We start from the raw sequence: 12344 nt of genomic DNA, 5'->3' as shown, positions 1-12344 counted from the left end.
ATATAATAACACCTCGTACAGCCCCACGCACACCGTCAGCACTGGATAAATATAATAACACCTCGTACAGCCCCACGCACACCGTCAGCACTGGATAAATATAATAACACCTCGTACAGCCCCACGCACACCGTCAGCACTGTATATACATAATAACACCTCGTACAGCCCCACGCACACCGTCAGCACTGTATAAATATAATAACACCTCGTACAGCCCCGTGCACACCGTCAGCACTGTATAAACATAATAACACCTCGTACAGCCCCACGCACACCGTCAGCACTGTATAAATATAATAACACCTCGTACAGCCCCACGCACACCGTCAGCACTGTATAAATATAAATATATTAGGATTAGTTAATTGTTAGTTCAAATGTGATTTTCTAAGAAGAAGGTCGGGTTTTTCCTCAAGGTAATATTATGTGACAGTTTGGAGAAAAGAGGACTGAGGACTTGAAAGGACTTGAACAAGTTAATGTAAATTGGTTATTTACTCTCTCAGATTATAGAAGGAACAGGAGGCACTCCATGAAGTTAGCAAGTAGCTCATTTAAAACAAATAGAAGAAAATTATTTTTCACTCAGGGGTAGATTTTAAAAAATAACGCGATCGCGTACTTTTGTTGGCGCACCAGGCACAAACAAAAGTATGCTGGATTTTATAAGATACGCGCGTAGCTGCGCGTATCTTATAAAATCCGGGATCGGCGCGCGCAAGGCTGCCAATTTTGGGCAGCCTGCACGCGCCGAGCCGCGCAGCCTGCCTCCGTTCCCTCCGAGGCCGCTGCGAAATCGGAGCGGCCTCGGAGGGAACTTTCTTTCGCCCTCCCCCTCATCTTCCCCTCCCTTCCCCTACCTAACCCCCCCCCCCCCCGGCCCTATCTAACCCCCTCCCCCTACCTTTATCCATGGATTTACGCCTGCCGGAGGCAGATGTAAATCCGCGCGCGCCAGCGGGCTGCTGGTGTGCCAAGACCCGACCCAGGGGCTGGTCCGGAGGCCTCAACCACGCCCTCGGGCCGGCACCATGCCCCCAGTCCTGCCCCCGAAACGCCGCATCCCGCCCCTGAAACGCCACGTCACTTGGCCCCGCCCCCGACACGCCCCCTTAAAAAAAGCCCCGGGACTTACGCGCATCCCGGGGCTCTGCGCGCGCCGGCGGCCTATGCAAAATAGGCGCGCCGGCGCGCGAGGGCCCTGCTCGCGTAAATCTGCCCAGATTTACGGGAGCAGGGCATTTAAAATCCGCCCTTCAGCGTATATTTAAGCTCTGGGATTCATTACCAGAGGATGTGGTTACAGCAGTTAGTGTAACTGGGTTTAAAAAATGTTTGGATAAGTTCCTAGAGGAAAAATCCATAAACTGCTATGATGGTAACCAATAAGCAATAGTAGCTTGTGATCTATCTGTTTGGGTACTTGCAGCCTGGATTGACCATTGTTGGACACAGGATGCTGGGCTTGATGGACCCTTGGTCTGACCCAGTATGGCATGTTCTTATGTATGACACATAAACCCAGACACATGCAGATACGCAGACACGGATCCACATGCAGATACATGGACACACATGCGGCTACACTGACTGTGCTAGAATAAAGTCCATTTTTCATAAGAAACATTCCCCATGTTCTAAATAATTGCTATTTTTCTTCCCTCAATAGGGTGAGACCAAGCCAGAGAGTGGCATGAGGTTCCCCTTCCCCCACTCACAGGAGCGCCCACCTTGCCCCCCATTTGTCTCTGTGGCATGGATCGCACTGGCAGACCCCCCCCCCCCCCCCAATCGCCCTCCTGCCAGGAAAGGAGAGAGAACCTGGAGACCGTGGCAGAGGAGTCAGATTGGCACGGGGTCTGGGCACTGCAGGGTCACTGTCTGTCCATCCCGCCATTCCTTCCTCCCTCTCAGATTCAGTGATCTTTATTTCCCCAGGCAATTAGGGGTTGCCAACTGGCTCCAGATTTTCAGGACAGGTTGATCCCAGCCTGCATTGGGGTAAAACCAGGACTGGATCAACCTGTCCTGAAAATCTGGAGCCAACTGGCAACCCTACAAGCAATCTGTGTATATGCGTTGCTAAAGCAGTGGCTGGAGAGTAACTTTCTCCCTCCACCCGTCGTGCAATCAATCTGCTTATCGCGCGCACCATGTTGTGTTAAGAACTTAACTTTTCCACTCTCTCCTTCCTCGGAGATCTCAGACCCGCGTGTCCGCAGGGGTCAATGCAGAGCCGGCCCTGCCTGTCTCTTCGGAGGGAGGGTTGCATGTCCAGCAGTGGGGAGCGAAAATGCAAGGCCGCCCCTGAGCTGACTCTGTGCCACCGGCCTGGGGGTTCTCGCCCTCGGTCGCCAGCCAGCCGTTCAATAAAAAACGTAGTTAACATTAACTTGAAAGGTGGCTTCCAAAAAAAATCCATCCCGCCAGCAAGGAAGCGAGAGGCAAAGCGGATTTAGCAGCTGCCCTTCCGCCACGTGCTCCGCGCCCGGCGTGACCCCCACCTGTGCAGACTTCCGCGTCAGCTGCCTGCGCGCAAGGCGGGGCCCAGCGGGGCCGCGACCCTCTCTGCTATCTTAGAGCTCCCGTGGTTTCCCTAAGGTAGCGTTCGGGCTCCGGCGCTTCCTTCCAGAGGCCACTACAGGGCAAAAAAGAGAGGGGGGGGGGAATGTATCCTCTGACACACGAGTGGAGACGAAGGGAAAACTCTGCCCCCCCCCCCCCCACACCCCCGACTTTCCTTCCTTTGCCCCCCATTCCCTCACCCGTCTGCTCCACGTGGCCCTGCGCAGCAATTGCACGGGCGCCATCTTTGCCTTAATTCTTGGGGCGATTTCTCCGTTGGTGATCGTCTGGGCCCCGCAAGGAAATGACAGCAACAGGAGCACAAGGACGACTTGGGAGAGGAGGAGGGAGAGGAGACAGTGGGAGGGAAGCGGAATGCGGAGAGGAGAGAGAGAATAATAGGAGGAGCGGCGCCTTATGAAATTTCCGTCTCCAGATGCGGGGACATTTGCGCGCCTTTGCCCTGTATGGGCATAAATTTACCTGAGCGTTGCGCGCATACAATTTTGCATTTTTTTCAACAGCCTGGGCGTGAAATTTCCCGATAAAAGTTCTGTGCACAGTTTGGTGACTGTAACTGTGTGCAGGAATATTTGAAAGGATGATTTTTTTTTTTTATTTTAATTCAAAATGGAAAAGATGCAGCAAGCTCCCTCCGAAAATTGGTGTAACTTGTGCCTATATTTCCCCTTCTAATTTATAAAATGCCCCCTGATGTGCGCGCGTATGTGCCTGCCTGTGCGCGTCCTTGAGTTAAGGGCGCGGAAGTCACTTCTCCGTCTAACTGCAGCTCCTCCCGTGGCCCATGCCCCCCGGGGATTTTAATGGGGTTTTATTATTATTATTATTATTATTATTATTATTATTAATTGCGGCTCCCAATAAATAAAGCTCCCTCTATATGCACACAAGTCTGGAAATTGAAGCAAAGCACATCGACGATTCGTTAAAACTGCTTTCTTTTTGCAAACTCGCTGTTATATATTTCTGTTTGGGGTTTTGTTCAGGTGCTGGAGGGTTTTAAATAAAATAATCCCCAGTTCTCCCCTTCCCTCTGAAGTGGGTCTGGCTGTCTGCTTTGTGTTTTGTTTTGTTTTGTTTTGTTTATTCATTTTGTTAACGGGAAACGTCTCAGGTCCACTCCGATCCCCGAGGCCGCCCTGCCAAAGTCAAAACAAAGCCGAAAACAACCCCGCGGCTCTGCTTTCAAAATGCTCGGGGGCCATAAAACTGTCCTCGGATGCACGGAAGCAGTGAGATTGGAGATAAGCGAACGGGAAGACGACGGAGCTCCCTCTTTAAAATAAAATAATAAAATAAAATATATGCGATCCCACCCCAAATCTGCTGAAAATAATGCGAATTCCGGCTCCGGCCCTCCCCCCCACCTGCCACCCAGACCGTGCACCTTCCTGAAAATAAGATCGGAAGGGAAGGTGCGCGCGCAAACATCTGGCCGGGAAGGGCGGTCAAGCGGTCTTCCCTGCTGTGACCCTCTGGACAGGACGGGCCTTTTCCAATTATAGCTCTGCTTCCCCCTCCCCCCCCCCCCCCCCCCACACACACACACACACACACTCACACTCTCACTCTCACTAAATCTGAGGTGATTTATGCCCCTGTGGCTAGAGAGCTTAATCCAGGCCAACATAAACTGAGGGTATGGCAAGATCCGATATGGGGGTGGGAAAGGGAATAGGGGTATAAATTACAGAGAAGACAATAGCACCCCCCCCCCATCCATATCCTCCCCCCACCCCCCACCTCCATCTCAGCGCAAGGTCCCGTCAGCTCTCACCTTCCACCAAAACCCACAAATATTATAGAAAGGAAGGATCGATGCTCCCCCGGCCGCCACCCCCCAACCCCCCCCCCCCCCGGTCTGGGAAATGCGAGTGAAGCAGAGCAGGGAGGGGGGGTGCAGGGAGCACTGCTGGAAATCGGCATATTCGCCCCCCCCCCCCCCCCATAGCATCAGATGGGTTAGGAGCCAGGTCCTGTGTAAGCAACCAAGGGCACTGAGAGCGCAGCAAGATGCAGAATCGGGGGGGACGACGACCCCCAGCCCCCCACCAGGACTACTCCTTCTTCTGCAATGCGCGCGCATCCATTGCTAGAACCAGACCGGGGCCACCTACGGATTTATTTTACCTTCACTTGCTGAAAGCAACTCCCTCCTTGTGCAAAAGCGGGAGGTAAATCTGGATTTTACCCGCTAAACAAGTTCTAAAAATTAAAAAAACTAAATCTACTACCAGAAGAAGTTGAAACAAAAATGAATTCCTTTTTTTTTTTTTTTTTTTCCTATTTTGCTTCCGTTTAAGAGAAACAATTTTCCCTATTCAGGCATCTTATCCGCGCAAAAAAAAAAAAAAAAGTCAGTAAAAATGTTTAACCTCCCCCCTTAAAAAAAAAAAAAACAAAATCAACAGCAGACAAAATAAAAGAAAAAATAGTACGAAAAAAATAATTTCGAAACAGGAAAATTACTTTCTTTTTAGTGTGGATTTTTTTACCTTTTCTGAGAAGGGAAAATACAATCTACCACAATTATTTGAAGTAAGGGACGGTGAAATAAAAAAAAGGAGAGAGGGAGAGAGAGCCTCTGGGGTAGAAGTCTTGGGAATAAGCTGCGCTTTCGGAGGTGCAAATGTCGTTCCTTTCGGGGGCTAATCCTGTAGCAGTAATTCCCTCTCAAACGGGGGAAAGTTTCACAAGAAAAGAAAATCCACAAACTTTCAAATGTTTTATTCTGATTATTATTATGAACGGGCGAGAAAGAGAGCTCCCCTCGGCTTTCAGGCACAGGAAATTAAAAAAACAAAAACAAAAGGTGAAACTCGTTCCTGCTTTTACTGTCAGCCCTTCCCGAAATTCTGCTCCCTCCCCTGTCGGCATTCCCTGTCTGAATTATTCCTGGTTTTTGTTTTCTTTTTTTTTTGGGGTGGGGGAGACAACAAAGCAAACTAAACATATATCTGAATGATAATCATTTCTTTTTTCAATCCCCCCCCACACACACACACACAAGCCACCACCACTCCATATATCTGAATAATAATCTTCTTTTTTCAATCCCCCCCCCCACACACACACACAAGCCACCACCACTCCATATATCTGAATGATAATCATTTCTTTTTTCAATCCCCCCCACACACACACACACAAGCCACCACCGCTCCATATATCTGAATAATAATCATTTCTTTTTTCAATCCCCCCTCACACACACACAAGCCACCACCACTCCATATATCTGAATAATAATCATTTCTTTTTTCAATCCCCCCTCACACACACACAAGCCACCACCGCTCCATATATCTGAATAATCATTTCTTTTTTCAATCCCCCCTCACACACACACAAGCCACCACCACTCCATATATCTGAATAATAATCTTCTTTTTTCAATCCCCCCCAGACACACACACAAGCCACCACCACTCCATATATCTGAATGATAATCATTTCTTTTTTCAACCCCCCCCTCACACACACACACACACAAGCCACCACCACTCCATATATCTGAATAATAATCATTTCTTTTTTCAATCCCCCCACACACACACACAAGCCACCGCCACTCCATATATCTGAATAATAATCATTTCTTTTTTCAATCCCCCCACACACACACACAAGCCACCACCACTCCATATATCTGAATGATAATCATTTCTTTTTTCAATCCCCCCCTCACACACACACAAGCCACCACCACTCCATATATCTGAATGATAATCATTTCTTTTTTCAATCCCCCCTCACACACACACAAGCCACCACCGCTCCATATATCTGAATAATAATCATTTCTTTTTTCAATCCCCCCTCACACACACACAAGCCACCACCGCTCCATATATCTGAATAATCATTTCTTTTTTCAATCCCCCCTCACACACACACAAGCCACCACCACTCCATATATCTGAATAATAATCTTCTTTTTTCAATCCCCCCCAGACACACACACAAGCCACCACCACTCCATATATCTGAATGATAATCATTTCTTTTTTCAACCCCCCCCCTCACACACACACACACACAAGCCACCACCACTCCATATATCTGAATAATAATCATTTCTTTTTTCAATCCCCCCACACACACACACAAGCCACCGCCACTCCATATATCTGAATAATAATCATTTCTTTTTTCAATCCCCCCCTCACACACACACAAGCCACCGCCACTCCGATCTCACGTTCCTCCTCCTCTCCTACGCTCCCTCTCGCTCCTTAAAAAAACAAAATCATCTCCTGACCGCAGGATAACAATAATAAAAGGAATAAAAGTAAACCATAACACTAATAATAATTTCGGAATTCCCGGCTCACAGCAGCGTCAGAATTCAGGCTCAAGAAGTTCCCCCCAGCCTCAGAAAGTCGGAGGTGAGAAGTTTTTGGGCTTTTCAAAGCCGTGCGGCAGGAACACCGGGGAGAGGGAGAGAGCCAGAGAGAGGATCTGGCAAGGGGGGGGGGGGGGGGGGGAATGCGCAGGGAGAGAGAGAGAGAGAGAGGGCGGGCGGCGAAGGTGTGGAGGGCGCCCTACCTGGGTGAGGCAGTACGGGGAGTACATGGTGGCAGCAGTGGCCTCCGCTCCGGCTCTCGTCCTGCGCTCCCGCCTCACAGCCCTGAAAGGGAAAGTGGAGAATTAAGTTTGCAGCCCAGAGGCAGGGGCTTGGCTCCAGATTTCCTTCTGGCGCTCTTTTTTTTTTTTTGTTTTGTTTTGTTTTTCTCCTGACTTGAGAAAGCACCAGACTCTTACACGCACACACACTCATACACACTGTGCCATGACAACACACACAGCAAGCACACACGCTGTACACACAACACATACACCGCTCCACAAAACACTACACTCATACACACTGTGCATTGTCAACACATGCACCAAGCACACACACACTGTACCACAACACATACACCGCTCCTCAAAACTCTACACTCATACACACTGTGCATTGTCAACACATGCACCAAGCACACACACACTGTACCACAACACATACACCGCTCCACAAAACACTACACTCATACACACTGTGCATTGTCAACACATGCACCAAGCACACACACTGTACCACAACACATACACCGCTCCACAAAACACTACACTCATACACACTGTGCATTGTCAACACATGCACCAAGCACACACACACTGTACCACAACACATACACCGCTCCACAAAACACTACACTCATACACACTGTGCATTGTCAACACATGCACCAAGCACACACACACTGTACCACAACACATACACCACTCCACAAAACACACCCTCATACACACTGTGCATTGTCAACACATGCACCAAGCACACACACTATACCACAACACATACACCGCTCCACAAAACACTACACTCATACACACTGTGCATTGTCAACACATGCACCAAGCACACACACACTGTACCACAACACATACACCGCTCCACAAAACACTACACTCATACACACTGTGCATTGTCAACACATGCACCAAGCACACACACACTGTACCACAACACATACACCGCTCCTCAAAACACTACACTCATACACACTGTGCATTGTCAACACATGCACCAAGCACACACACACTGTACCACAACACATACACCGCTCCACAAAACACTACACTCATACACACTGTGCATTGTCAACACATGCACCAAGCACACACACTGTACCACAACACATACACCGCTCCACAAAACACTACACTCATACACACTGTGCATTGTCAACACATGCACCAAGCACACACACACTGTACCACAACACATACACCGCTCCACAAAACACTACACTCATACACACTGTGCATTGTCAACACATGCACCAAGCACACACACACTGTACCACAACACATACACCACTCCACAAAACACACCCTCATACACACTGTGCATTGTCAACACATGCACCAAGCACACACACTGTACCACAACACATACACCGCTCCACAAAACACACCCTCATACACACTGTGCATTGTCAACACATGCACCAAGCACACACACACTGTACCACAACACATACACCGCTCCACAAAACACTACACTCATACACACTGTGCATTGTCAACACATGCACCAAGCACACTCACTGTACCACAACACATACACCGCTCCACAAAACACTACACTCATACACACTGTGCATTGTCAACACATGCACCAAGCACACACACACTGTACCACAACACATACACCACTCCACAAAACACACCCTCATACACACTGTGCATTGTCAACACATGCACCAAGCACACACACTGTACCACAACACATACACCACTCCACAAAACACACACTCATACACACTGTGCATTGTCAACACATGCACCAAACACACACACACTGTACACACAACACATACACCGCTCCACAAAACACTACACTCATACACACTGTGCATTGTCAACACATGCACCAAGCACACACACACTGTACCACAACACATACACCGCTCCACAAAACACTACACTCATACACACTGTGCATTGTCAACACATGCACCAAGCACACACACTGTACCACAACACATACACCGCTCCACAAAACACACCCTCATACACACTGTGCATTGTCAACACATGCACCAAGCACACACACTGTACCACAACACATACACCGCTCCACAAAACACTACACTCATACACACTGTACATTGTCAACACATGCACCAAACACACACACACTGTACACACAACACATACACCGCTCCACAAAACACTACACTCATACACACTGTGCATTGTCAACACATGCACCAAGCACACACACACTGTACCACAACACATACACCGCTCCACAAAACACTACACTCATACACACTGTGCATTGTCAACACATGCACCAAGCACACACACTGTACCACAACACATACACCGCTCCACAAAACACACCCTCATACACACTGTGCATTGTCAACACATGCACCAAGCACACACACTGTACCACAAAACATACGCCACTCCACAAAGAACACACACAGAGTACCATGACAGCACATGCACCAAGCACACACACTGTATGACAACACTCACACAGTACCATGACAGCACATGCACCAAGCACACTCACTGTACCACAACATATACTCCACTCCACAAAATAAAAACACACACATAGTACCATGACAGCACAGGCACCACGCACACACACTGTACTGCAATACATACACCACTCCACAAAACATACACATAGTACCACAACCGTAGATACACCATGCACACAACCAATGTATGCACAGCATGCCATAACCAACACATACACCATTCCACAAAACATACACACAATGCCATGACAGCATATGTAACAAGCACACAAACAATGCTCATACCAAACACATACACTGTACCACAACATACACCACTTCACACACCATAATATATGTACCAAGACACAAACAATACACATATTAAAAAATACACTGCACCACTATATAAAACATATATACAGGCATATATACACACCGTACCACACCACATATACCAAGCATACATATTTATTTATTTAACATATTTATATACCATTTTACCAATACAAAGATTGAACAAAGCGGTTTACAATAGTAATAAAATAAAATAAAATCTATAAAATAAAAATTGTGTAAAATAAAATAAAATAAGGATAAAATAAAAATACATAAAAATAGACCATACCACAACTAACCCATATACGACTTCAGAAAGGCACACACACTGTGCTTGGTGTAACACCAAGTTCACAAATACCACATACACCATATGACAACAACACATATATCATGCTACGAAACATATACACACACTTTACCACAGCAACACATACACCATACCACAACCAACACACACACAACAATGCATACATCACACCACACACACACACACACAAAGCACATATCCCATGTGCACATACATACTGTGCCAAACACATATACCAAGTACACAACAATACATAGCCCAAAAATGCATATTGTACCAGAACACACATACTGTACCCCAAAAACTCATACAGACACATACATATACTTACACCATGCCGTAACGAATACACCAACATGCACACACTATAGCTCAGCACATACACAGCACAACATGCACACATATTACAACAAATATATATACCAGGCACACCACCAACAGATAATGCACTGTACCATAACCAATGCAAACATTTATTTATTTATTTATTTATTTATTTATTTAAAGTCTTTTCTATACCGTCACTAAGTTATATACCATCACAATGGTTTACATGTAGGCACATAAGTAAGTTTGGAGTAAGCGTACTATAGTACATTCTGACAGGTGCCATTAAGTTTCGGTTATATTAAATCATAAAAATACATACAATAATCACCACATAAGCCATGCACACACATGGTCCTGCAACCAATACATTAACAACACATGCAATACATCATACATACACAAATCTTGCCACATGTACATGTACAATGACTACCTCCAACATAAACACATTCCACAATCAACACACAAACCACACCTCACCAAAACAAACAAGCAACTAGTACATATATACACTCTCAGTATACACAATCAACCTACAACTAACAGATAAATACACTCACTATACACAGCCAGCACATAAATGCACTCCCTGCATTCACACACATGCCCACACAAGGCACAAAATTAACACACAATCAGCACACAAGTTCAGACAAACACATCCACTATACACAAACACATATATACACTCACAAAGCTTGCATAGAAGAATTGCCTACGGTGGCAACAAACAGCACTAACCAGCACCAAGGTTTTACACCAGAGCAGAGACCCTGTGAATAGACAAGAGCTAATCACTAGAAACAGAGAAATGCACACCAATAGCACTATCATGGTGCTGATCTACCGAAAGCATGTTCCTTCAGGGTGATTGGAAGGCGAAGACAAGGGAGGCACTCACCCAGGGTGGCACCAGTGCAACTTCATGCTGCAAGCCCCACAGTAAGCACTTCCATGTGGCTGCTTCCCCACAAAGGGGACCAACCGAATGGCTGCATCTTCAGAAAGGGACCACCCTCAACCACCCATAACACCATTAATCCCCACAAAAGTCCTCTGCACAGGACACTGATAATATTGAAAAGACTCCAATCTACCAAAGTTTAGTACAAGGCACTAATGTTACTGACAAGGGGTCACTTTACCATAGGAGAGCATACTGCACCGATAACACTGAAAAGAGGTCAATTTACCGATAACACTGACAAGAGTTCAATTTACCAAAGGAGAGCACACTGCACCGATAACACTGACAAGAGGTCACTTTACCGATAACACTGACAAGAGTTCAATTTACCAAAGGAGAGCACACTGCACCCATAACACTGACAAGAGGTCACTTTATCAAAGGAGAGCACACTGCACCGATAACACTGACAAGAGGTCACTTTACCGATAACACTGACAAGAGTTCAATTTACCAAAGGAGAGCACACTGCACCGATAACACTGACAAAAGGTCACTTTACCAGAGGAGAGCACACTGCACCGATAACACTGACAAGAGGTCACTTTACCACAGGAGAGCACACTGCACCCATAACACTGACAAGAGGTCATTTTACCAGAGGAGAGCACACTGCACCGATAACACTGACAAGAGGTCACTTTACCAGAGGAGAGCACACTGCACCGATAACACTGACAAGAGGTCATTTTACCAGAGGAGAGCACACTGCACCCATAACACTGACAAGAGGTCAATTTACCAAAGGAGAGCACACTGCATCCATAACACTGACATG

General features: G+C 46.7%; 1 protein-coding gene across 2 annotated transcripts in view; it reads right to left on the bottom strand.

The window, feature by feature from the left end:
- Positions 1-12344, bottom strand: part of NFIX (nuclear factor I X) — a 151334-nt gene that overhangs the window by 124044 nt on the left and 14946 nt on the right. For both annotated transcript variants that reach the window (XM_029585516.1, XM_029585518.1), the window contains exon 2: positions 7138-7219. In XM_029585516.1, the coding sequence (XP_029441376.1) occupies positions 7138-7164 (27 nt within the window). In that variant the 5' untranslated portion in view covers positions 7165-7219. The remainder of the gene's footprint in view (positions 1-7137; positions 7220-12344) is intronic.

The sequence above is a fragment of the Rhinatrema bivittatum genome, chromosome 19 (genome assembly GCF_901001135.1).
Source record: "Rhinatrema bivittatum chromosome 19, aRhiBiv1.1, whole genome shotgun sequence".
NCBI lineage: Eukaryota > Metazoa > Chordata > Amphibia > Gymnophiona > Rhinatrematidae > Rhinatrema > Rhinatrema bivittatum.
Note: the sequence above shows the minus strand (reverse complement) of the source record. Positions and strands in the feature narration are given on the sequence as shown.